The 27,178-nt window shown below is 42.3% G+C and overlaps 2 protein-coding genes across 2 annotated transcripts; both read left to right on the top strand.

The window, feature by feature from the left end:
• Positions 1 to 366: 366 nt before the first annotated feature.
• Positions 367 to 14,472, top strand: rab11fip5b (RAB11 family interacting protein 5b (class I)). Its single transcript, XM_070962912.1, has 6 exons — positions 367 to 1,365; positions 4,545 to 5,068; positions 5,564 to 6,173; positions 6,861 to 9,377; positions 10,445 to 10,580; positions 13,140 to 14,472. Exons 1-6 carry the CDS (start codon positions 986 to 988, stop codon positions 13,398 to 13,400), a joined length of 4,428 nt encoding a protein of 1,475 aa, XP_070819013.1. The 5' UTR covers positions 367 to 985; the 3' UTR covers positions 13,401 to 14,472.
• Positions 14,473 to 15,620: 1,148 nt separating this feature from the next.
• sfxn5b (sideroflexin 5b) lies at positions 15,621 to 27,055 on the top strand. Its single transcript, XM_070962642.1, has 14 exons — positions 15,621 to 16,021; positions 19,992 to 20,060; positions 20,630 to 20,707; positions 20,832 to 20,858; positions 20,967 to 21,021; positions 21,118 to 21,143; positions 21,305 to 21,358; positions 21,736 to 21,792; positions 22,026 to 22,091; positions 22,352 to 22,442; positions 22,852 to 22,967; positions 23,187 to 23,272; positions 24,575 to 24,692; positions 24,967 to 27,055. Exons 1-14 carry the CDS (start codon positions 15,965 to 15,967, stop codon positions 25,042 to 25,044), a joined length of 978 nt encoding a protein of 325 aa, XP_070818743.1. The 5' UTR covers positions 15,621 to 15,964; the 3' UTR covers positions 25,045 to 27,055.
• The last annotated feature ends 123 nt before the right edge of the window (positions 27,056 to 27,178 follow it).

The raw sequence follows: 27,178 nt of genomic DNA, 5'->3' as shown, positions 1-27,178 counted from the left end.
CTCATGCTCGTGTTCATCAAGTTGCTCTCTTTTGTCTCGACTCCTCTCGCGCTGAGGTGTCAGTGATCTCCACCAGATGGCATCGTAGTTTGAAGGATGACCGTAAAAGTGACGCAGCTCAGCAGCTGAAGCTCCTCCAGCAGCGTCGGTGGAGGACTGTACTGTCTTTTTAAGTTAAAGGACCGGTCCCCGAGAAGCAAGGTAGAACACCTAAATGTGTGCATAAATGTAAAAAACACATTGAGGGTTTATGATGTTAGAAGAAAAACAATTCATATGAATTGTCACATTTGCATTTTTAATCAGTTTCAAAATGCCCTTCGTTTGTCCAGCTGTGTTTTATAGCTCATTTTCACTCTCCATTTTGGCTGGAATCAGAGAATAATCAGGATGAGCTGCTGATTATTTGTACTCTTCACGGCGGGTTCCGCCCAGAAACTTCAGCGAGCGCATTTTGTGTTGTTTCACCGCAAAACGAGCTGCTGGATGTGCGCTGTGTGCGCACATGTGCGCTCTGTGGCAGCGCAGCAGTGAGCTGTACCCTGTGTGCCTGTGGATCTCTCTGAGCCTCGGCTGGGTGTTTCTCTTTAATTCTGCGGCATCTCGCTCCCTGAATGCGGGCCTGCTGTTCTGGAAGAGGGCGGGCCGTGAACACAATGAGCAGATTTCGGACAGTAAACTAACTGATGCGACATGAGCGCAGCGTGGACTTGCGGGGGTTTCAGGACGCGGCTCGGCTCCCTTGCTTTGCATTGACTGAATTTGGGAATGACCTACCGAGCTGATCTGAGGCCCGGGTCCGCTGTCTGAAAACTGATCTCGGGTAAACCCTCACAGGCTCGGGGGACTTTGGAGACATTCTGCAGAGGTGTTTTTGCGCAGCACAGAAACTCATCGCAAAGGGAATGATCTCCTAATTATCTGACAAGAAGTGAAAGCGGGATTATTGAGGGACTCAAAAGCGCCCACTGTGCAGCGGTGCAAGATGATGTCACTGATAGACCTGGACGATGATCAGCGATGGGTGCCCACTCATGTGAATGTCACCGTCCTCCGCGCAAGAGGACTGCGAACCAAGGGCAAGCACGGCAGCCGCTACCTCTACACCATCATCCAGGTGGGCAAGGAGAAGTACACCACCGGGCTGGTGGAGAAGGCGGAGGTGCCCGAGTGGAACGAGGAGTGCTGCTTCGAGCTGCTCCCGGGGATCCTGGAGGACGGCGGCCGGAGCGTCCACCCCCCGGGGAGCGGGGACCTGGTCCTCACCGTCATGCACCGGGTCCTGATCGGACTCGACGTGTTTCTCGGTCAAACCATCATCCCTCTCGATAAGATATTTCAGGACGGAATGTGTCCTCGAGATGAGTACGTTGTGTTTCAATCTCAATGCAGTCTGCAGTTTGTCACTTTACTGTGTCCTGTATTTACGAGTAGACCTTAAAGTAAAAGCAGCAATACCACAGAGTAGAAATACTCTGTTACATGTAAAGGTCCTGCATTCTAAAGCTTACTGAGGTAAAATACACTTAAAGTACCACAGTAAAAGTATTCATTATGCAGAATGGCCCATTTCAGACTCCTATAGCCTGGATGATACCACTAGATTATAATGAACTGTGCATTAACATCACTAATGTTTAGATACTGCTGGATATCAGTCCTGATAATACGTACTTGAGGATAGAGTTCGTTATGTAGTAAACATTACAGCAGGATGACATGCAACTTTTCATGGAGGTCCTCATTCAAATGATGTAGCTCATTCATCAGCCTGTTATTTTCTCTTCTCACCTGCTTTGACTCATAGTACACTGATTATCAGCCGTGAGCTTCCACAGCTCAAAACACAGCAGCTAGTATCACTGACTGCCTTCCACAAGAGAGGATAAGAGTTCAGCAGTGAAGTCTGATGTGTTGCAGGATGCCAGAAATTTCTCCGCTAAAGCTTGAACCCTAAGTGCATTAGATCCTGACCCTCTAGACTGGCATCATTTACTGGGCTGCAAATCATCGAGATGGGATCCACTGTGGAACAAATAATGATTTTAGCCAGAATGCCTCCATCATGCACACAATGCACATCCTCCATTTCCATTTATACAGCATTAAAGGGTAATTCCAGTATTTATAAACTCGGGCCCTACTTTTCCATATATTGGTCTAAATGACTAGTATGTACAAAAGTTTTGGAATTGATCCTGTAGATCACCTTAGATGGCAGCCACAGTTCGAGCTGCAATGGCTGCAAATAATCCTTGGGGGCAAATGTACCCATCAACTTATGTCCACTAAAAGTGTTTCATTTTTGTCGCTGACAGGCTCAGAAATGCAAAGGATCCTCACACAGTTAGACCTTTTTGTTAAAGCATAAGATCCTTTTTGTTTAACCAGAAACAGCCATCATATCGCTCTGTTTAAAGCCACCAGACCTCTTTGACCAAAATGTTAATTTTAGCTTGCAGACGCAGGAGTTGCTGGTCTGCCGCTGCCTCCTTTGGTTAGGTTGTTTGTGTGACTTTGGTGTTTTCACATGATAATTCAGATTGGAACTAAACAGACTGACACAAACCAACTAACTGATTGAAGCAATGGAAGACCAGCAACTCCTGTGATCTCAGAGTTAAATTACTGGTTTTGTCAAAGGAGTCTGGTGGCTTTGAACAGAAGGATATGAAGGTTTTGGTTCCCCATCGGAAAGGTCTGTCTCTGTAGGGATCATGTCCATAGTGTTACACTTAGAACAACACTCAGAGCCTGTCAGTGGCAAAAACACTTTCAGCAGACACTTATAGACCCCAACCCTTTAAATGTGTCCTCGAGTACTTCTGTTGTACTACAGCTAATTTCTGAGTTATACAGTATGTATAATTGAGTGTTGCCTTTTTTTCTGGCACTGAGTGAAATATATATTTATTATTTAATGGCTGCTGTTAGGACAGAGAAGCAATAGTCCCAAAAAATCTTTTTTTGACTAAATTATTGAAAAGCAGTAACCAGGAAATCACACAGTTTTATGCAGCTGTGGCTTTTGGAAAAGCGAAACTGTCAAACTTGGTATCGATGTACAGATATAAAGGATGTGGCAAGGAGTGAGAGATTGTTCAGTACATTCAGATTTGAAACTTCAGGGAAGTGGAGATGTAAAAGAAAAGTTAAAATGGTCCATGATAATTAACTAACAGAGCTTTAACAGGGCTGAAGCTGTTACATCATCCAGCTTCATAAGCAGCGATGCGTTCATGAACCAGTTCATCAGATGACTCTCTGTGTCATATGATCAAAGCACAATTATGGAGTAAGTGTTCTCCTATTGAGTTAAGACAATTACAGTAGGAAATATGCTGTTTATGTGCATGTAATTTTATTTAGGTTACCCTTTTCTGCACGATAAAACTTGCAAGATTTGAAATGATCTATTTAGATTTTTAAAAAATTCAGATTAGTAAACTTAATTTAAAAAAATTCTGCATATATGCTTAGTTGCCAGTTTATTAGGCACACTGTGCTGAAGCTAATGCAGTCCCATAAATCTTTCCCTCCATGAAGGTTAAAATGTTTAGTTTTAGAGAGGCGTCGGTTCAACTCATTTTGGTGTAGTTGTGGTGCTGTTGTTTTGAATTATATTGACAGGTGATTCTATTATTTCACCCAACCCATTTATATCAGTGAGGGTAGATTAAATAACAGAAACAGCTCTCTGTTTTCTCTTTTATTGATTTAAACAGAATTCCACAGATGCACAAGTGTATTTAACTTATATAATATTCAGAAAAGCTGATTTAGTATCACAGCAGTCATTTCTCATTCATATAAAGTTGAACCTTTCAGCTCATAAATACAAATTATGCCGCCTGAAAGGAGTTGTTCACAGGCTTGTGTTACAGAAGGCTCCAAACTGAGTCACTTAGTTGTGATTGAGTTACATACTGTAGCTTCTTTTGTTTACACTTCTAATGTATCCCGAAAATGTGGCACAGCTGATGCAGCACGACCCACCAGTACGATGTGAAACACTTCCACTATCAGCACTGAGGAACAGACCAGAGTAAAGCAACACAACACATCTGGCTTTGATTGTGGCCTCTCCACCCTGTCGACGCTCAGTGAATTCCTGCTGTTAGTTTTGGCTCAACGACACTTTCTCTTGTCTGCTTAAAGGATTTAGGAGGCAGGAGCAGAGGGAGGATTTCATTGGTTGAGTCTTCATACAGTATTGCCAGTGTCTCATGCAGCCCGTGCACATCAGTGGGTGGAATTTGGGCTCTGATTTCCTGCTCTGAGGATTGTTTGTTGTTAAAGATTTTGAGTGCAATCCCCTGAGCAGTATTTTCAGATTATGTAATATGTGGGAAGCATTGCCAAAAGGAAATCAATGTTTTTTTTTGTTGTCGCTGTTTTGTCCCGAAGTATGGGCAGATAACACGTGCAGCCTCTGAATTGTGCTTCAGATATCCTGCTAAACTAACATATTTATTTAAATCAGTGACATAAGATTGACTGTCACAGTGTGGAGGTTGACTGTCCCTTTTCTTTTGTGACTCCAGATGGTTCAAGCTGAACTCGAAGGCGGGAAGGAAGGAGAAGGAACGTGGTGAACTTCAGGTAACGGTCCAGTTCACTCGCAACAACATGACAGCCAGCATGTTCGACCTCACCATGAAGGACAAGCCTCGCTCTGCTTTTGGCAAGCTCAAGGATCGAGTCACAGGGAGGAAGAGGGGGGACATGGAGTCTTCCTCAGCCATTGTGCCAGGCCGCTATGCCGCCCTGTCGGGATCAGTTGGGCAGCCATTTGGGGAGGAGGGCGGAGGGGCGGTGGAGTCGCCAGATGTGGGAGTAGCAGAGGAGAAGAAGAGCAAGATGAAAGATTTCTTCAAAGGAAGGCTGCGCAAGTCTTCTGACACCAGGTCGTGCTCATCGCTGGCTTCAGAGAGCAGTGTGTCTTCCATGGCCAGCGAAAACCCTCCACCCAGTCTGGATCTGCTGTCAGACCCCCCCAGCTCTCCCATCTACACGAGCAAAGTGAGAGTGGACACCCACTATGGAGAGACAGATTTAGCTAAAAAAGGTAAGGTTTGGCATTATTTATAAGTGTGTGTGTGACATGAAGGCTGGTGAAGGTGGTATTGCCTGGTGATGAATCATGATTTGTGTTTTATAGCAGGGGTGGGCCTCTTAGCGAATGCTAATCCTTATTGTTTTAGGCCCTCATATATTAACTAAATTGATCATGAAACAAGCTGATCAGGATCTGCAGTACAGTACTTTCCACCAATGGTGAGCTGTTTTTAAAGCTGCACTAACGGATGTTTTATATTATATTAAATGGATCAAATTACAACTTGTGAAAGGAGTCAATCTTGTTATGGAGTTTGCGGAGAATTATCACCCCACCCAATTTTCCCCTTCAGCTCTATGGAGTTGTAGCATCTTTCAGCTCTTTATTTTGGTTTTACTGCTCTCAACTGTTTGGGATCACTCTCAGTGATCTCATTGACCTTGACTAGCTGCAGCTAGAAACAAAAAGCTTGTTCGCTAAATCAGTTCTCCTTCCTTCCAACAGTGCTAACCAGCCAGCACACCACAAAGGTTCTCACACACAAGCGAGCCTTCAGCGATGAAGCTAGTAAAATCACAACAGCCTTCCCTCGAACAAATCTTGCGGTGGAGTCTCTCAAGGGTCAGACCATGACTCAGTCCAAGTCTTCCTTGTGTATAAATGGAAGCCACGTCTACGACTCTGAGCCATCCACCCCAAGGAGCTCAGGAGCCCACCCGTCCAAGCTGGTCCTGCTGGAGAAGTGCTCCCCGCTGTCCCGCTCCCTGCAGAACCTCACCAAGAGAAGCGACGACAAAGGTTCCTTCGCTGAGAGCCGACGCTGGTCCTTCGACAAGATGAAGAAAGAGGAAAAGGAGGAAGAAAAGGAAGCTCAGGCATCGTCTTCACCCATTCAACAAGCTCAGACAGGTAGTCACCCCGTGCAGACTGTGATGCCAGGCGTCTCCTCTACTGCTGATTCACCTGATAAAGGGAGGAAGCTGAGAAAGACGTTATTCTCCGGTGGAAGGAGCGATTCTCTCCCATCTAAGTCAGACCAGAACCAGGCAACTTCGACGTCTGAGGGGAGGCTTCGAGGCTGGTTCGGTTCTGGAGACTCCCAGAACAAACCAAGGTGAGTCAGAGTCATTTTAGGCTTGTCTCTGGGCTAGACAGTGTTTGATGAATGCACTTTCTGCCCAGGCACAACAACGGGCACGTGGGAGGCCTGTGTTCAGTTGGGTGTCCTGAGTTCAGTGTTCGCTCTGCTCCCTGCTCATTTGAAAATGGAATTGATTTACTTTTCTCCATTTTACAACCATGCTGTATCATTATCTCATGCTATATTTTCCACAGATAGCACTCCAGCATTTCCATTTTCTTTACCAGCGTGTCTTCGTTTCTCTATTAAGGATGCAACATCACTGCGGCTTAGAGAAACGCTCTCGCAGGAAGATGTGCAGAAAATCATTCCATGTTGAGATGAGCTCACCCAACAGAATAGCTGCCAGTGCAGATCTTGAATGGCAACGATGCATTTTTAAATTTTTTTTTTTGCTTGATTCTTTTGCAAACGTGCTTTGCTTTATTTCTTGGATTGGTTTTGTGTTCTCTTGTGTTTTCATAATTCTTTCATTTGACCAGTTGTATATCTACTGATGTTAGTGGAGCTTTCTAGGTAACAGAAATGTCCCACTTTGTTGTGGAATACCAGCTCATATTTTGGTTGTCTTCTCTGTTTGTGTAAGAAAGATGTTCCCCGTTTGGTGACCTGGCACATCATTAACTAAGCTAAGCTATTGTGCCCTATTTTCCTCTACAGGCTGGAAGTTTCTCCTAAGGTAGAAAGCAGCTCAGATGTACCCCCTCCCCTCCCTCCTCGCTCCCCTGTACCCCCTCCGTGCTCTTTTCCCTCTGCCTCCCCCTCCGGTCCTGTCTCTCCTGATGACTGCAATCACACCAATCCCTTCACCCCCTCTCCCTCTCCCTCCTTAACCCCCATCTCCCCTTCCAACCCCTTCCCCTTACATATGCAACGCAACCCCTTTTTTGAGGAGCTTATAGATGAAGAGTCACAGAGGTCCCCTCCGTTTGCATCTCGCTCCACTTCTGGCTCATCCCCCTTTCATTACACAACTCTGCCCTCCCAGCCCTGCACACCCAACCCTGCTCATGACCTTAATGCTACAAATATGGCTTCCATAAAGCGGGAGCGCCCCAGGCCAGTAGCTAGACAGATATCTCTCCCTGCATTACTACCCAAAGCAGCCACACCTAACTCCCCTAATCACTCCGCTCCTTGCTCCATGTCAGAGAGTGCAGGAGAATGGGATGACTCCTTTGATGCCTTTGCCTCAAGCAGGCTCAACTCACCAAAAGGGAGTCTCCCTCAGAAACAGCAGAGAACCAGTCCGACTTTCTTTCATAGACAAAGTTACCTTCCAGTTAATACCAACAATCATGCACAAGAGCTGCAAACATGTGAAGAGGAGCCTCCACCTTTGCCTCCGAGGAGACTTTTAAGAAATTCAGTGAACGAGATTTACTCCGATGGGTGGCTGCACAGAGGTCAAGAGCTAGCCGTCCATAAAGAAGCCTACCTCCTCTCTCAGACGGGAGTGGCCTCGCTACAACATGGAAGAGAAGGAGACTGCAAAAGAAACAGTACATCTCCAGACCCTCACACCAGCAGCGAGACCTCTGACTCCCTCAGCGTTAACTCTCAACCGTACACAAATATTACTTCACCGGGATTTGTGTCTGAAGAAAAGCTCAAAAAGTTCAAATATGAACCTCTGGAAGATGAAACTGACTGCTGGGGAGGGATGCTGTTTGAGCAAGACTTGTATGGACGTATGTGTAGAGGAAACTATGGACAACCCAAGGTGAACAGTCATCGTTTATCAACGAATGCCGAAGAAACGTCCGGAAATAAGATCACATCTATGAACTCGGGACCTAAAATGGCTCTTGATAGGGAAATATTTGTTGCAGACCTTTTGAACTTGTCATCGACTACTCCCTCAAAGCCGGATGCAAAGGTTCTAGATGATACAACCTCTCCAGAAGAGGAGACAGAGTCTAATCCACCTGAAACCATGTGCATCAACAACAACGTGTCTTTCTCACTAACTTTAGGAGATCTGAACATGAACGTGAATAACTCAGATTTTAGTTTTATTGATTCAGATGGTTCTTCCCAATCAGAGGTGGTTGATACTGTTAAAGGCATCAACAGTCTTGGGGGCACCTTTCCACAGCCATCAGAAGATTCACTGACAGCCGCCTACCGAGCAGAGACGGTGACCACAGCTCAGGACGTGTTCACTTTGAAGGACACCTACATACCTGAGATGAACTCTTCCTTTGAAATAACCGCATCAGCTAACAAACTGTGCAAAGTCTCTCCAGTTTGCCAAGACAACTGTCAAGATTGTCGATGTGAAGTGGATAAAACACAAGGTAACTCCAGGGTAAACAGCAGAGAGTTGGCTGCTTTGTCATCAAAAAATCAAACATCTAATCTGCCTGATCTTGAATCCAGAGCAGACATAACAAGAACTGTTGATGATTTTAAAAAGACACAAAAGGACTTTGATGATAATGGAAACCCACAAGGCTCGCTTCACCAGAAGGAGGCATTTTCTGGTGTGGTTAGTGCACGTTTCAGACCAAAAGGAGTGTCCCGACAGAACAGCAGCGGCAGCCCAAACGACCAAAGCAAAAGCGGAGACAGAGAGTTTGAACAGCTGTTGTCCCTCGTTCAGAATATTTCAGGAGTCAGTGAAGGACCGTTGTCATACCAGCCCACAAAATCAGCTCTTTCCACCTTACTGGCATTTAATAAACACACAGATGCGCGAGGAGACGCCACCGACAAAGACCAAACGCATCTCAATGAGCTGAATTCACAAATATCTTCAGAAGACAAGGCACCGTCTCTTCTGAGAGAAAGTTGCATAATAGGAAAATCCTCCGACATCAGTTTTGAGGACCTTCACGCAAAAGTCGCACCAAACTCCAGAACCCCTTCAAAGTCAAAGATTGGGCAATCTTTGCAAGAGCCTGAACCCTCTTCTCCCTCCATGCCTTGTGAACTCTCCCCGTCAGCCGATGCACAGGCCACGCTCCACCTTACCCCTTTCTGTTGCCCCTCCATACATCCCTCAAGCATGGGGCCCAGTGCTGGAGCCAGCACCACTCTGGCCGTGGCCCCCTACACCTCCTCCTCCTACTACTCTACCACCTCCACCACTGACCAGCCCCTGGTCGATGCACGCCACTCACTTTTGCCTGAGGAGACACAACCAGCTAGCAACCTGCCCCGTCAGGAGAGCAGGTGAGAATCCTCACACTAGGATATGACATATGTAGGTTTACACAAGCAGTAGTAGACTGGAATAACAATACAAAAGTAATGGTATTCGTTTTGATTTTGTTGCCCTGGTTGCTTTGTTTACTGTCGGCCTGGCTTGTTTGACGTTGACTGCACTTATTTGAGTTCTGTCTTTTTCATCATCCAAAGTGGTTGGATGATACCTGCTCTTGTTCTTGGCTTTGCTTCTTCACATTTATGTTATTCATCTCATTATTCAGCTTCTTGTCGGCTTTGTAATTTTGTTGGCTCTGCCTTAATTTAACAACTTTTGCTGCTACTCGACACATTATGTCCAGATAGTCTGTCATCAAGAAGTACTCGTGAAAGCTAACTTCTCCTGTGGGGGTGTATTACTAGAATAAAAGAGCAATACTTGTACATATGATGTATACTCAAGGGTGCATTCAGTGACTAAAGGAACTAGATATTTATGGCATGGCAGCTGTTTAGTGGCACACCTGGGTTCAGTCTCAGGAAACAATTAATTAATGTACTTTGTTAGATATGCACAGTCTTTTTGTTTATACTATGTTTGCAGCAGATGCAGGAAAGAAAACGTCATATTTAGAAAAGATGTTTGTTGGCCTAGAAACAAACAATAAAGTCACTGTCACTCAGCAATTTAATTATCCCCTTTTAATGTGTCAATAATAAAGTTATGTCAGAAACTCAGCATTTCTTTCTGCTGTGATGGCAAAGTAGCTTTACTTTGAACCCGAGCTTTCATTCTGATTTTCTGTCTCGAAACATTCGCTTGCCTCACTCGCTCTTCTGGTACAATCACCGCTGTAGCAAGCGAGCCACTGCACTCACGAATTCCTCGTTTCAACGTGCGACCTGCTTTGATAGGTTGAGCTTTTTCAGGAAGTGCGTGTGAAGTTCACTTATAGCTGCTGAATGAGCTGACGTACAGTAACTTGCCATGGTTTCACCACACAGGATCAGCCATTAAGAGACATTCATGCACTTGCAGTAAACGCACAGTGTGCCTGTGTTGAAATACTAGTGCTGACCTCTTTACTTCGCAGACCTCATCCAGTGAAGCCATTAACGTCCAGCCAATTAGAGAAGAAGGAGGGTCGTTCGGTTCTGGAGAAGCTGAAGTCTACCATCAACCCTGGACGCTCCACACACCAGGTTTCAGCAGAACCTGAGAAGAGTCAGGTACTGTGAAACTAAAACATGACACCTTTATCGACCCTTTCTAACCTTCCCTAAACAGCCTCTAAAGAATATTTACGTATGTAGGTCAACAGGAGATTTTCTTCCCTTTAAAGAAACATTGTGGGCTCCCCAATCTTCATATATTTGTGATATTTGCAGCTTAACTTGTATTCATTTCACAATATTCTGGGTAGGATGAAAAGTAACAGTAAAATCCTGCTTCTGCATCAAGGCATGAATATTAATAATTTAATGATGTAACAGTCGCAGCGACGGTTTTTCTGCATTGTGTACCTTCAGTTTTTTTACATACATTTTCCTGATCATACATACTTTTCTTCATATTTTCAATGCAGGACTTTCACTCGTAACACAGTATTAGTACTTTTACTGTAAGATCTGAATACTTCCTCCACCACTGCATGAAAGTGTGCAGCTGCTACCTTCCAGCTCCCTGTTAGACTGAAGCTACTTTCAACACCGGGGAGAGAAATGCTGATCCCATGACTCCTCTCAAGTGTGACATAATACTTTGGCCCAGATAAGAGTTTTCACGTCCTAAAATTATGTTTCTAGCCTCCTCTGCAGCACTGTGGACTGTTTCTGTAACAGCGTGTCGGGGAAGAAGGTGATGTGGCTGGTTCAGGATGCTGTTTAGGGAAAATTCAGGGATTTTACCTTCAATTACTTCTTAGGATATTATGACCAGTTTTATGTATTACACATTTCTCTCATTGCTGAGGTGAATTCTGATGGGGCTGAAACTGCAGTGAAAAAGTTAAACCTCAGCCCTACTGGTCATTACAGAGTTACTTTTTGTAGATAGAATAACAACATTCGTACCATTTGTGTTAGAAACTTCTGCATTCAGATGTTTCAGTAACTGCTATATGTCATGTCTGGCAACATAATACGACAAAGATCAAGCCAAGAAAATAGTGCAGTGCAGTATTTTCTGTGTTTGAGTTGGTGGGCAGACTCATTACCATTTGTTATGTCACCTATCAACAGTCAGTTTTCAAAATGTACCCATAATGCTGTGCGAGACTCACTGTGTGCAAACAGCGGAAGAATTAAGTTATTAACATGTCATACTAAATTACAGAAAGCCGTGAGGTCCACAGACTATTTAATGCTTCCATGAGCTTTTATTAAAACCAGCAGTGTTCATAAACTCACTGCGGGAGCGTAACTGTTGTGATGACTTCATTGTTTCCAGTGACTCACTTCATTTTTTACTGTGTAAACACCACACGATGCACCGTGGTCAGCCTTTTAATTTTGTAGTAAGACATTCTGATCACAGTTTGATCATATAAAGGAATATTTCAGCATTTTTTTTTTTTTTTTTTTCAGCAAATGCTTATTTGCTTTCTGGTGGAGAGTTCGACAAGAATATCCATACCACTCTCATGTCTGTATGGTAAATAAAAAGCCAAAGCCAGGAGACAGTTAGCGTAGCTTAGCTTAGCACAAAGACTTGAAACAGGGGGAAACAGCTAGCCTGGCTCTGTCCAAAAGTAAAAGGCTTACATGTCGTGTCTCATTCATTTAGTCTGTGCAGAAATAGATGTTTACCTTTGTATTGAGCAAGGTTTCCACCTGCTTCCAATCTTCATGCTAAGCTAAGCTAACTGTGTCCTGGCTGTAGGCTCATATTGAATGGACAGATATGAGAGTGGTATCAATTAAATCCAGTAACAAGTTCACACTAGGGCTGTCAGTTTAACGCGTTAATTAGATTAATTAATTACGCTGCAAATTAACGCGCTATAAAAATTAACGCAATTAATCATGAGTGGCAAGTCAATGCGCAAGCATTTTAAATTTGGCCCTTTGAGTGACCCGTAGGCTGCAGTGGCAGGTAAGCAGGGTGACAACAGACATGGATGCGACACCGGAGAGCGAGGCAAGCCTACTTGGACCTTTGAACGGCAAGTTTATTTATAAAAAGAACAAAGACGGGACTATTAACAAGAACGCAGTGATTTGTACCATGTGTAAAAAAGAATTTTCCTATCACCGTAGCAGCTCCAGCCTGAATTATCATTTAAACGCTACATGTAAACATGTAGTTGCTGCTAGTGCTGCTAGTGCTACCGTGAGCTCACTCCGCCAACCCACACTTGCTGAGTTAGGAAAACGAATGAGCAAAGCCACGACAGAAACACTGACAAACTCAATTGCAAAGTGGGTTGCTGCTGATTGCAGGCCGATTTCAATCGTGGAAGACGAGGGCCTAAAAGAGGCGTTTCAGATAGCGTCATCTGAATTTCATTTATGAAGCACACTTCACCAATAAAAATGTGGATATCAAATCTTCTCTTCTTGGTGTATTCAATTGATTAGTCATGCACTACAATTTTGTAATGTCCTAGAATTCAAATTCTTTATTTGGGGACCTTTAGCAGATATGAGATTAAAATGTGATTAATTAGATTAATTAATTACAAATCCTGTAATTAATTAGATTAATTTTTTTAATCGCCTGACAGCACTAGTTCACACACATATGTATGGTTTCCTACATCTATACTGTTCCCTTTCCGTCTCTCACAGGAGGCGACAGTGGACCACTCAGCCCAGTACCAGCACCTGACCAACATGGAGCTGATCTCCCTGCTGCTGCAGCAGGAGATGGACATGCAGAAGCAGCAGGCGGCCTCCGAGCAGCAGGAGGCGCAGCTGCACAAATGTGAGGCGGAGCTGAGAAAGGTCAAGTTACAGGTTCGAGACCTGGAGGACTACATTGATAATCTTTTACTGCGGATCATGGAGCAGACACCCACACTGCTTCAAGTGCGCACTAGACACAAGTGACGGCGGTGCTGGTGTGTGTGACGTACTGCACATGATGTATGATACTGTTTCATTAAGACTGGGTGCAAAACACAGGGTCATTATTTAAGATTGGGAAGCACTGTTCTTGAGACAAACAAATACTCCACAAAGTCTGATCCTACAATAATCCAGGTCTCCTCACTGCTAATACTGCCTTGTTGATGTAGACACAATATTACCCAACATGCATGCTGGTTACTATCCCAATTTGGCACGAAGAGAAAACAGAACAAAGCACCATGGGAAAAAGCTTCAATCAAAGCAGATGCAAAAGATAATTTTACTCATGCTTACTAGAATAATTTAAGGTAGTCAGCTGTTGTCTATTTGAATGTTAAATTCACTGCTTTCACATATGCATTAAAATAAAACACAGGCAAGACTAAACATGTTCTGGAAGTGCATTTAATGTGCTGTTGTTCCTCTGGAAAATATGATGTTAGCTCAAGTAACCTTAAAATTGCAGCTGTCAAAGTGCAAAAACAACATTTGACACAAGATTTCCACCAAAAACTGTTTTATGAAATGCCGAGTGCACAAAGGTAAACTTGAGTCAGTGACATATTTTCAAACAGGCTTAAAGAAATGCTAAAAAAAATAGCATCACATCATAAATGCTGCGCTGCAGTGTGGCTACTATAAAAAATGAGATGTTTCCGTATTAACATTGTATGATAAGCAAAAAACAGTGTTCATGTTTGTGCCCCGACAGACTGAAGAGGATGAAGACTTGTTTTTCCATTTTTACTCAATGTGTTCATGAAATCCTTACTTCTTGTTCCACGCCGCAACAACAAGAATGTTTAAATATTTTTTTGGGTTATGTCGCCATTTTTGCATTTTCTTTTGTTGAAATAGCAACAATTCGCTGTAGAGATAACAAGCCATCCACGCGTTAATGTGCGTATTCTAAGTTATTTCTATAAAACACTTTTGTCATGATAATATATTCTCTAGTACAAACTCTAGTACAAACCACTGTAGCTACTTGCAATGCTTTACAATGACCGCAGGACTGTACTGTAATAAAATAAAGTGCACATGAACCAAAGTTTCCAAGGTCTTTTTGTTGTTGGTCTGTCACTGATCAGATGTCAGTGACACAAATCCATTACACCCAGTTTGTTTTTGGTATGTAGGGTATGCTGCCCTCCACTAGAGGGCAGTGCTCACTACACAGTCTGGGTGGAAACCTGCTGGTTCAGCATGGACCCACTTTGCAAATTCTCCAGAGATTTGAATCCATGACTCCACAATCTATATCTAATTAATTAGAGATATTATTGTTGTGAGGTGAGTCTATTCCAAACTGCACTGTATCGTCAGGTTGGCTTTGCACTGCTGACCTCTTCGTCGCTCTCTTCACACTGACCTGATTGTGAAATGCTGGTTAACATTCATTTCCGCAAAATAAAACTGCACAGGCTTGTTTTTTTTGTCCATAGACTCTGGAGATTTGGTCCATTTCCTGTTGAGACTGGGCAGGCTGAACGCTCTCACAAACAGACTGAGCAGCAGCTTATTTTTCTACCCATCGGTGCAAAAGATGTCATCATAGAAAAAATGTCTCATTGGTGGGAGGATCAATATTGCTGTATAAATACTCCATTACAAATAAAAGCATTCACAACTACTGCTTTACTGCTTAATTAAAAGCAACATGCAAAAGCACAACTTATGCAGCGGAATACCTCTGACACTGTGATATTGTATTTTTTTATTATTATTGATGCATTTACATGTAAGATCATTTTTATGTTGAATCTTCAGAGTATAAAATGAAAACACTCAAATGAAATAGAAGTACCTTGAAAACTGTACAGGTGCAGTCGTGGTGGTACTTGCTTTCTGCAGCTGGTTGTTTGTGCAGAATGACTGCAGACATTAAGTCTTAATGAATGTGTGATATTTGAAAGTCCACTTTGCTTCTGCCTCTTGGTGTTGTGTTTTATTGAGGTTTAAACAAGTTAATCTTCATTGATTCTTCTTTTTTTTTTTTTGGAGTACTAAACTTAAAAAATGTGCAGCATGATTAAGGTTTATCACAAAGTGAAGGACTAATGCACATTTAAAAGACTCATCAGTTTGAACCTTTTGCCTTTGGTCACTGTGACAAGAACATAATGAAAGTGTCCAGTGTGGTGACAAATACTTCATTTTCTTCCTCCAGGTTATTTTTTCCCCTCCTTTCTTTTTTTCATGATCAAGTGGACCTGAAAGCATCCCGGCTGCTCGTGTCTCTCTCCTCTCTGGCCACACCTCTGCACGTACTGATGAAGCGGATAAATCGAGTATCTACGGCCGCATCAGCTGTCATCTCTGCCAAGATCAATCCGAACAGTTATGCAATAGCTTTCACCTTATCGATTATTTGGGATGTGTAGTCATGCGGGTCAACTTTGCCACTGTTAACGCAAACGACAGGACTACACCTCCCGACAGGCAACGCGGCTGGCTGCTTCACTAGTTACACATTGAATGTAGTTCGCTCTACTTGAATCCGTTCATGATTCACTTCATTAATAAATAAATAGTTCGGTGTCATGGCGGAATCTGCAGCATGTCCTGCTTTCCAGCTCGGAAGACCCCGCTACGACCAGGTAAGTCCCCTCCGTCCTCCGTTCCGCGTGCATTAATGAGATTTTGTTTTGAAGGCTTTGGGGGAAAAACAGCCCCATCCTCCGCCCTGCAGCCGCTCTGGATGCTGACACTTTTTAAGCCAAAGTTGCCTTTGATCAGCGATCCGAGTCTTTGTTAGAAAACCGCAACAACTTTGATCCGATAATGAACTTCTGCGCGTGATTGGATCAGTTTTGACTTCGCAGCAGTTTGAGCAGTGGGGATAATTGTCTGTGGGCACTGTCACATCGCTGTTTATCATCTCCTCCGCCAGATTTCACACCTCTGTCTCGGTGCAGCTCCGTGAAAGATCATATCAGGCTGAGGATGGAGGTCTGCAGCAGCACACTGGTGTCTTGCGCGTTAGTTTAAAGGCAGCCGTCATTTTTATTTGAGTTTATCACAATTAATGTGCAACTGTGTTCGTTTTTGCATCTTTATTTTATTCTTTAAAATCACAGCTGGTGGAGATTCCTGATAAAATATGTCCACATTTGCGCCTGATTTTGCACATTAGTCTCATCCTAATCACACTTTTCACAAGCTTTTTTTTTTTTTTTCTCAGGATGCTTTCTGCAGACTGTCTGTTTCCCCACCTGTGATCGAGATTAATGGGCTGTCCAGCCTTATCTGAAGCCCATTACTCAATTTTCCATCCTCAGAAAATGAATTTGCATTGGTTAGCCCTGAGAGATAACGTGACCTTCACGTTAACCGGGATGGCACATTAAGCGAGGAAGCCATGTGTTAGTTACAGTTAACTTTCTGTGTCTGCTTTTGTCAGAGACATTTATTACACAGCTGTCTGGAGGAAATTGTTTACCTGGTGGTGCAACAAAGAGTAAAGTCCATATGCAGATAGTGTTACAAAGGTCAACTGAAATCAGCATCGAAATGCGCAGCTGAGAACATGGAAAAACAACAGAAAGCCAGGGGTCCAAGGGGTCAAGAGGCCTCTGGGCCAGAACAGCTACAAAGACACACAAAACTGCTGCAATATATCAACACAGAGACACCAAGTGGTCACAAAGGGATGTAAAACAGCTTTAAGAGATACAACATGAGCACAAAGAGGCACAAAATAACCACAAAGAGACTCGAAATAACTAGAGGTTGACTGATGGTGGATTTTTAAAGGCCAATATAGTAAGAATAGTTTGGAGCAGGGAAAAACTCAAAATGCTAATTACCTAAATAAATATAGAAATCAATCAGCCACTATCAGAGCCAAGGTCCACTGGTACAGATGATCTGTAAAATGTGCTTTCTCAACCTCTAAAGACAACTGTAAAACAGCCTCAAAGTGACTACACAGAGAAGCAGAATGGTCACAAAGAGACTCAAAACAACTGCACAACTACTGCACAGAGACAGAAAACAACCACTGAAAGACTGAAAATGGCCACAAATAAGGATGCATAACAACCACGGAAATGCAAAACAACCACAAAGAGACAAAACTACCACAAAGCGACCACACAGAGATGCAGAATGGTCACAAAGAGACCCAAAACCACTGCAAAACAACTACAAAAGATGCAAAATGTTAGATTCCACAGTTAAGGATTCAAAACTGCCACAAATAAGGATGCAAAACAACCACAGAGAGATGCAAAACAACCGTCAAACTACTGCACAGAGAGGCAAAATGGCCATAATGAGATGCAAAACTACCATAAAAAGACATAAAACGTCATTGGTTGTGTCTTTCAGTCTTGCAGAATCAGAAAAAGCTTTATTGCCAAGTACGATTTTACACATATAAGGAATTTGTTTTTGTGATGTTGGTGCATGACAAATCTTCTAAAAATAAACTATTAAAAATTAAAAAAATATAACAATATCAATATAAATATACACAGCCCTCCGCATATATGTAGGAGGGCTCGGGGGCATTTTTAAATGTGTGTGTCCAGGGACCTGTTGTTCCATCTCATGAGCACACCAATTAACACAGGATATTGCAGGGTTCACAAAAAGCCTAAATAACTGTTTATTTACACCCTTTGTCTTGTGAACTGTTCTCAGCGATTACACTCACAAATTCTTCTTGGACGTCATTGTAAGGATTGTAATCAATCCTTGGCTTCCGGCTCCTGTTGATGATGCACTGCATATATATGTTCTTTTCTCGTGCGAAATCTTTTCTATCTGACCCCCAGAAACTCTTTTATTTCTCCATCTGCAGCCTGAAGTTCGTGCGGGCTCCATAAAGGTGCTGTAATAGTTTCAGTTCCTTACATCAAAGCAGTTGAAATTAGGCCAGTCCTTGAATCAGCATGAATCTCGCTCAGTTTGTCTGTGCTTTCTGCTGCGCTCCAGCTCTGCTAGCCTTGTTGTGTACTCTCCAGGGAGCTGAGACTCATGCATAATTAAAGCAGGCTCCTCACATGGATCCTCTCTCTGCCCCACTCTTACAAAACAGCACTGCAGCACATATGGCCTGTCAGAGGAGGAGACGTGTGATGGAGGGAGGATAGTGGCAGAAAACCCACAGATACAGTACAGGAAGATTTTATTTACGTGCCGTCTTTAGGAGAGACCGAATGTTGTTTCCTGTCTTTTCAATTAGGACCTGGGGCTGAACAGATAATTGAAATACAGAGAGGTTTGTTCCACTGTCTTTCCACTGTGTGTTCTGCCCTTCATAACTGATAAATGTCTCCGAGGGAATCTGATTGAAGCTGCCATGTTTTCACCCATCTGGTTTGCCAAAGAGTCTCTTGGCATAAACTGCTTTGGGGCCTTTTCAGACTGTTGGCACACATACTCAGCAATTGGCATGCCGATGGAGACAGCGAGGGGGGGAAAGAAAAACAGGGCGCTCCACCAGCAGCTCCAAGCCTCAGTCGGACGAATGTGTTCAGATGTCAGGATAGTTTGTGCATTTTCTTAAAAGTTCATCTCAAAAGGCTCGTTTTACTTTTACATCTCAGCTGTAATTTGTCAGGATTGCGAAGACTTTGTCATCCGTTTTCACACCTTTGTTTATTGGCTGCCTTTTGTCTTGAGATTTCACCACTGCACATGTGACAGTTCAGTTTTCTTTGCAGCAGGATTTTGAAATATTTCTGTATTTGTGTTTCATTAACATAGCAAGGATTTGTGCATGGACAAATATGAGTCACGCAGCCTTTTTGTGGTAATTCGGAGCATTCGACTGCAAGATTCGTTGCCCTGCATGAACGTTTTCAGCAATAGGTTGACGTTTCATGAAATATACTTATTCATGATTTGCTCTCATCCATGTGTGCTAAATATGAAGCAGTCAGTTAGCTTAGCTTAGCTTAGCTTAGCACAAAGGTTGGAAACAGCTACTAATCAGCATGTTGCATCTCATTTGTTTTAATCTGTAGAAAAATGTAAAAATGATGATTCACCTGAGCTCGCTGGTTTCTCCTGCTTCCAGTGTTTATGCTAAGCTAAGCTAACAATCTCCTGGCTGTAGCTTCACATCTGCGAAATGGAAATGAATGTGGTGTCGATATTCTCTCCAAATTCTTGGCAAGACAGAAAATATTTCTCACGATGCTGAACTGTTCCTTCAACAAATCAAAGTAAGCACAGGGCCAAAGCTACCGCTGAGGACACGGTCTTCAGTTTAGTTTGGAGGAATTTGGGTATTTCAACATCCTGAGGAGGCGTTAACATGTTTTCTTAAGGCAGATTCAGTCAGTGTCTTTGAATAGGGCTTGTTTTTGGAGAAAATAGTTAAAAAGGCCACAGCCCTTTTTACATGTGACACAATAAACTGACATTATTAATGCATAAATGCACTTTGCAAATGAGCAGCGTCAACAGACAAAGCATTGTTTTCAGAACTTTGCAACTAGTCCACACGAAGTCGAGCAGAGGACTTGTGAAATTATCCATTCACAGAGGGAGGATGCTCTGCTGTTATTATCTGTCTGCTTCCTCCAAGAATTAACTTTGTCATACCGTCTTTTCTAGGGTTCATTCCTGGGTCGTCTGAGACACTTCATAGACATCATTGACCCCAGCACCCTGTTTGTGTCCGAGGTAAACTGTTTATTGCTGATAGATGTTTGCACGCTGTGGTTTCAGTGCAAAGTCTGAGTTTCCATCCAGTGTTCATGCTCCTGTACTAACATGAGCAGGTGTCAAACCTCAATGCAATGGGCTCATAACACAGAGTATAATTAACAGTCAGGAAATGAATGATCAGATTTTACTTGTGCTCGGGTTTAGACTGAAACAATTAGTAAATTCACGAGTCAGTCAACAGAGATCAACCATTAAAGTTGTTTTTTGTAAGAGTTTGCTGGTTGCAGCCTCTCAGATGTTTCCTGCTTCAGTCTGTGTTGCAGCGTATGACTGTGGATGTTATCTGTTGCTCTGACAGAACACGACATTTGAAGATGTGATATTGGGCTTTGGGAAATGTGATGGACATTTTTCACTATTTTCTGGCATTTTAAAAGCAAAACAATTACAAGTGTTTGGCAGATTAATAGATCAGGTAAATAACGGGTTGCTGCAGCCGCCCCAAAAAGCAACATGCAGACTGTCAAATTATGAATGCATTCAGTGAAATTAAGTCCCATTTTTCTCTTTTCTTTTGTTTGTAGAAACAGTTGAAAGAATGCATTAAACTACTTGATGACTATAAACATGACACGCTTCCACCTGGAGTCTCTGATCTGCAGGTGAGTCTGTTTTGACGCTGATGTGATGCAATACAGTTAATATGATAACATGTGTATGTAACCTAATGTAAGCCTAATGATTAATTATTGTTCTTCTCTTTACCTGCACGGCTTACCTGTGCAGCTGTGGGAAGCCCAGAAGATCAAGCAGGTAAGTGCTTCACCAGTCATAAGCCAGCCCAGGTGAACTGCACCTCCATACATTCAAGCCTCTGGCCTCCTGGCAGCATGAGGATGATGTCATGCTCTCTGCACGCAGGCCATCATTCATCCTGACACAGGAGAGAAGATCTTCATGCCATTTCGAATGTCAGGTACGAGCGCAGATGAAGATCTTTGCTAAGGTTGTTGGACTTTCTCCATCGTTTGTCAGCGTTTTTACACTGAAAATCACTTCTCCGCTTGTGCAGGTTATGTGCCATTTGGAACACCAATTGTAAGTCCCATATGAAAGTCATACGTGTGAATCACGCATTTCGTAGGACTTGACTTGGCTGCGCAGATATCCATTTACACGGTCATGTTTGGGGACAGATGAAATGAGACTTTGGACTTATTTTGCACAAAAATAAGCTCTTATTCCCTGGTCTCATCTAGGTCATTGGCCTTCTTCTCCCAAATCAGACTGTGGTGTCTACCATTATATGGCAGGTACTGTAATAACCAACATACTGTAAAACCATTGCATTTACTGTACATTTTGAACATCTGGTAAACGCACTTTTACTGCGTTCATGCAGTGCTTTCTCACCTGTTGTTCACAGGAATAAGGACACGTTAAATAAAGTGCTGCTTGCTATCTATCTATCTATCTATCTATCTATCTATCTATCTATCTATCTATCTATCTATCTATCTATCTATCTATCTATCTATCTATCTATCTATCTATCTATCTATCTATCTATCTATCTATCTATCCCTTTCTTCCTTTGTTCCTTCCTTTCTTTCCTTCCCTCCATACTCCTTCCTCTCTTTCCTTGGTTCATCCCTTTAACCCTCATCCCTCCCTCATGTCTTTCCTACAGTGGCTGAACCAGAGTCACAACGCCTGTGTGAACTATGCCAACCGCAACGCCACAAAGGTAACAATGCGCAGTGGATATTCACGTCTTTATTCTCCTCAAAAACCTCTGACAGCATCTTTTCTTTTCGGTTGCTGTAGATTTTGGCTGGATGCCGCTTCGTGTTGTTTTATCCTCATTTCATCCTCATTTTTCTCTTCCAGCCTTTCAGCCTTCTGATGTAAAATTGAAAATGTCACTGTGGAAAGTTTATAGCAAAACTGTGACATAATATTTCTTTCATCCCTCGTCAGCCGACGCCAACATCCAAGTTTCTTCAAGGCTATGTAGGAGCTGTGACCAGTGCTGTTTCTATTGCGGTAAGTGTTTTTTTTTTTTTTTTTTTGTGAGTTTTACCTGCACATGAGGTGTAAATTTAGTGAGCTGCTTTGCATCTGCACTGCAGAAACAGCTGTAATGATGTTTTAGGCTGTATTTTATATACAGTATGAGTCAATGTTTATGCCAATGTTTAATCACAGTGAAGAATCCTCGCAGTATTTAAAGCATGTTGCAAAGCCGATGCATCTTTCCTGATGTTACGTTTATTTGCAACAGCCCTGTTTTTTGGATCTAATAGGTGGGACTGAATGTGCTGATTCAGAAGGCCAACAAGCTGAGCCCTGCCACCAGAATGATAATACAGAGATTTGTCCCCTTCCCAGCTGTAGGTGGGTTGTCAAAGGACCCTGTGTGCTAGTTATAAAGGGTGGTGGTAGTGGTGGTGGGGGGGTAATTATGTGGCCCTCTGGTGGTTGGAGTCACAACATCTATGCCACACTTAATTTTTCAGATGCCATATGTTACGAATCAGCTTGTTAATTGTGTCATTTCTGTATACAAATCTTTGTTTTGCTGAAGTTTTTACAGTGTTTTATTGCACATTTGGTTGTCTTTGTTTTGTACTTTTAAAGAACTTTCTTCATATCTGTGACTGCATTTCTTGTCTTCAGCCTCTGCTCTTGTCCTGTGGAAATGTGTTAGATTGTAAAAGCTGCCTCTCTCTCTCTCTCTCTCTCTCTCTCTCTCTCTCTCTCTCTCTCTCTCTCTCTCTCTCTCTCTCTCTCTCTCCATCCTCAGCGAGTGCAAACATCTGTAATGTGGGCCTGATGAGACACAGTGAGCTATCTGAAGGTATTGATGTGCTGGACAACAATGGGAATGTGGTGGGATCCTCCAAAATAGCTGCAAGACATGTGAGTGCCATTTTTTTTTGCATACTCTGCATATTTGTTACTTGACTGGCTGTTTTTTTTCAGCATTTTGCAAATGTGATTGCAGCCGAAAATGCATCATTTCCTGCTCGGCTCCCGTCACTCAGCGCCTATCTGATCTCATGAAAGGGAAAATTAAATCCAACTCGCAGCAGTATTTGAAATGAAGCGTGTGCACAATGTTCTCATCTTTTTCCCCAGGCGATCACGGAGACCGCCTTCACACGTGTGGTCCTGCCGATGCCAATCTTTGTGCTGCCCCCCATCATTATGTCCTACCTAGAGAGGTTTGTATAAGTATAAGATTGGCATGTTTTTTTTTTTTTTTTTAATAACTAGGGCTGCTACTAATACGGATTTATTATTTTCTGAATTAACTGATTACTCTTTTCTGTAACATGTCAAAAATATGAAAAATGTCCATCACAAGCTCCCAGAGGCCGAGGTCATGTCTTTGAATGCTGTAATTTGTTCGAGCAACAGTCCAAGTCCCAAATATTTCAATCTATTAAAAATAAAGACTAAAACAGCAAGAAAAAAAAATCACATTTGAGAAGCTGGAACCAGCTATTTTTTTTTCCATTTTTGCTTAAAACACAACTTAAAAATCTTTAATCAATGAGCAGGCTAATTTTCTGTTCTTCTTCAATGCAAGTATGCAGGTATGCAATGGCCAAAAACCACACCATGAAGTCAAAGCTAGTCGGTGACATAGCTACAGCTAGCCTAAGCTATGGCTAATTTTAGCTCCTCTTTCCTGCCTGTTTCACGCGAATTGAAGCTTAAACATCAATTTTGCCAATCCAGAATCTTTGTAATTGAGCTGTTATCCTGCGAACATATGATAAAAGCAAGAGCAGCTAAACTGGTCCTGCTAAAAGACGATTAGCCTAGCTTAACATAGCAATAACTGCTATCTCAGCCCCTGACATCTGAAAGGTTTCAGTGTTTTTTTGTAATTTCTATATTGTTTGTTCTATGTATGTTTGGATTGTCCAAAAGCAGAATATTTTTGTGATAAAAGGCTTCAAATTTACAACATTACATTCTTTTATTTAATGTATTTCACAGTTTGGCTAACCTGCCTCAAAATCCATTTTTTCTCAGCTTCATCCTCTCCTTAGTCATTGCTCTCTGTAGGACAGTAATGTCTATTTGATTACAGTCTAAAACAATTACTCCCAATATTTGTGTGTGCAATGAGCCAAAACTAACACATGTTGTGCTCCAACATGCTCAGCATGTATTCACACAGTAGTAGGTCAAAGAGAAAATGTCAAAAACACAGAAATGGATGAAATGTAATAAAATGGCCTGATGTGTTTTCACAGGCTGAACAAAAATGTAACTTAATTTCCTATTGTGAAATTTAATAAAAGCGTGTATCTGCAGCGTGACTCACTAAACCCAGAACGGGAACTTTGACACAGACGGAGAAATCTCCCACCCACCAATTGCGGAAAATAGCTCCCCCAAATCTGCACATGATGTTTTTCCTCCAGCTCCAAAAATAACTCGCAGTAGTCATCTGGGATCGATCCTCACTGAAGGCTCACGTTTTCCTTTTATCACTGTCTTGACTTGTGTAGGCTTCGATTTCTGCAGAGCAACCGCAGGTTACTGCTGCCCATCCACAGCTTTGTGTGCCTGGTTACCTTCGGCCTCTCACTGCCTGTGGCCATCAGCCTGTTCCCCCAGATGTCTCAGGTACAGTAAAGCGTCGGTTCAGCTGCTTCTGCCACTGATTCAACGCCAGATGGCTTAGGCAGCAGCTGGGAAGACATTCAGATTACTTATACGCCACTTGAAATGCACAAACCCGGCCCACAAGCCTGTATTCACCTTTTATTCCAGATGCCCCTTCCCACGTCTCATTAAAAAGTCAAAGTGATCTTCAAGGCTCAGAGACAGACTCAGAGAGATGAAGAGCTAAAATTTTACCTTCCGTCTTTACGTTTTTTTTTGTTTGTTTGTTTGGCAGATCGAGGTGTCTCGTCTAGAGCCGGAGATTGCCATGGCAACAGATTGCAAGGTGGTGACCTACAACAAGGGTTTATGATGGATGTTCGTGGTGTGGGAGAGGAGTGGAGGCTGCTGTCTGGGAGAAGCTACAGTAGGGTTTTTCCAGCGCAGCAGAGCCTGTAGATCGTCGTTTACTAACCCAGGGTCTCCAAACCTGTTTCTTTTGCACTTCTCAAGATCAAAGAAGTGATTGAGGCAAGGTTTCGTCTGAATTATTGCTGTTTCCAAGAGATGGAAGAAGCTCTGTATATAGACATGAAGATATATTTACTGTGAAGTCAGTTTTTTAGTATTAATAGAAATGACTCTAATATATACCACACAGTGTATCCCACACTATAGTGCCCAATCAAGTATTGTGACTTTTTGCTGCTATTTGAAATGAAAAAGGGTTTAGACATCCAATTTAAAGCTGCAATAAGTGACTTTTTGTCCACTTCAGGTCTGTAAACACAACACTGACTCATTATCAACTTTTGATGTGGGGAACTTGGGCAACATGGTGAAATATCTGCCTCTAGCTCAGCGATGCTCCACTATGTTTGACATAACTTTAACTACTGTTTGGTTTTAGACCTGTCAGGCCAAAAACAACGTAGTCGTCATATGATCTATTGTATAGATATAGGTAATTCTGACTATAGACGCTTCAATGTTGCCCATCAGGCTTTCCTGAGAGACGGTGCATGTACAGTATAGTTCAAACAACCTCTTTTGTCAACACAGGTACTTCTTGAGATGGTTGAAATAAACAGGGCAGCACAGTGTGCACGCCATCCTGAGCAGCTGAAGGGAGGCTTTGTCGTTAGCAGGCTAAGATTATAGTAATGAACAGGAGCTCGGCCACAGGTTAGTTACCCATTAGTTAATCCGCTAAGTAACACTGGATTAATTGTTATTTAATATCAATATCTCCTAAACGAGCGCTTCCATCTCAAACTTTTTATTTCGTTATCCATAAAATTGAAATTACCCCTCGACCTGCTTTGTCACCAGTTACATATATACAGTATTTACCAGTTGTGACCAGTTCAGAAAAAGACATTCATTTGATCGTTTTTATAGACCTCAAAGAGGTAAACTATTCGAGTATTTCACAAAGAAAACGCTAAAACAACATTATTAAAAATTATATTTCTGCAGTTTAAGTTTTTTTTTTTTCCTTTTCCTTACCATTAATTATCTCACAACCCCTCTGACAAACCCTGCGACCCCCAAACTTGTGAATGTTGTTTTGAATCAGCATTTCTGCAGCCCTCTCTGAGTTTGATTCAAAGACATTAATTTCTTTGCTTCAACACTTAAAATACCCACAAAAATGTAAATTAAATTAGGTCATTACAGAGTTTTGACCCAGTTAGGGACTGAATGAGGCTTGAAGCAGAACGTAGAGACTCATCAGTGTCCTCTGCTGGACAAATGACAGAGCACATGAGTCCTGAACGTGTCCTTAAATTATCTTTGGCCTTTTCTGTCATGCAGTTTCTCCTTACTGATTGGCTGTCAAAACATGCTGATATCTATAGAATCCAACATATAAGTATTAGTTTGCACTAACCTGCAGTGCTGATGTTTCTGCACACTTAATGGACTGGATCTCTGTGGAACAATAATACCAATGTGAAGACGCTTTGTCAGCAGCTGTACTGTGCTGTGGAGACTATACTGTAGATGTGTGTCAGCTCACACACTGTTTACACTGGTGGATCACATGCCAGGTATTTTACCCCAATAATGTGAAATAAGATGCAGAAGTCTACTGTCCTGGCATTTGCTTTTCTATAGCCGCCAAATATTGTGTACCAGCTTTCTTTCCTAACTTGCAGGAAGGACATTTTACTCCACAACTGACTGTTTCTTAAACCACTGTTGTATTCCTAATGAATTACTTATTTTGTACAATATAAAAGTACAACCTACATATTATACTACTGATTCAATTATTTGTATAATAATTCTACTACAAGGTTATTAAATGTTTGATAGTCAAACAATGTAAAACGTTGATCTATATTATCTAAAAATATACAATAAATACCTGTTCTCCATTTAGTGTTCTGAAGACTTTATTTGAAAACTTGTCATTGTATGAAAGCTGTTTAGTGTTGCTAGAAGATGGTTTTCTCTGCAGTGGGACTTTCAACAAGGACCATTATGGTTTTACTGTATTT

This window comes from Chaetodon trifascialis, chromosome 5 (genome assembly GCF_039877785.1).
Source record: "Chaetodon trifascialis isolate fChaTrf1 chromosome 5, fChaTrf1.hap1, whole genome shotgun sequence".
NCBI classification, from domain to species: Eukaryota; Metazoa; Chordata; class Actinopteri; order Chaetodontiformes; family Chaetodontidae; genus Chaetodon; species Chaetodon trifascialis.
The sequence above is the reverse complement of the archived record's forward strand: the minus strand, read 5'-3'. Positions and strand labels throughout refer to the sequence as shown.

Excerpts from the sequence above, each read along its gene's own strand:
- sfxn5b (XM_070962642.1), top strand. The coding sequence starts at position 15,965 with ATGGCGGAATCTGCAGCATGTCCTGCTTTCCAGCTCGGAAGACCCCGC. Across the intron at positions 20,061-20,629 it reads GCACCCTGTTTGTGTCCGAG|AAACAGTTGAAAGAATGCAT; the intron begins GTAAACTGTTTA and ends TTTTGTTTGTAG. Across the intron at positions 21,022-21,117 it reads CATGCCATTTCGAATGTCAG|GTTATGTGCCATTTGGAACA; the intron begins GTACGAGCGCAG and ends CCGCTTGTGCAG.
- rab11fip5b (XM_070962912.1), top strand. The coding sequence starts at position 986 with ATGATGTCACTGATAGACCTGGACGATGATCAGCGATGGGTGCCCACT. Across the intron at positions 1,366-4,544 it reads GGAATGTGTCCTCGAGATGA|ATGGTTCAAGCTGAACTCGA; the intron begins GTACGTTGTGTT and ends TTGTGACTCCAG. Across the intron at positions 10,581-13,139 it reads CAGAACCTGAGAAGAGTCAG|GAGGCGACAGTGGACCACTC; the intron begins GTACTGTGAAAC and ends CGTCTCTCACAG.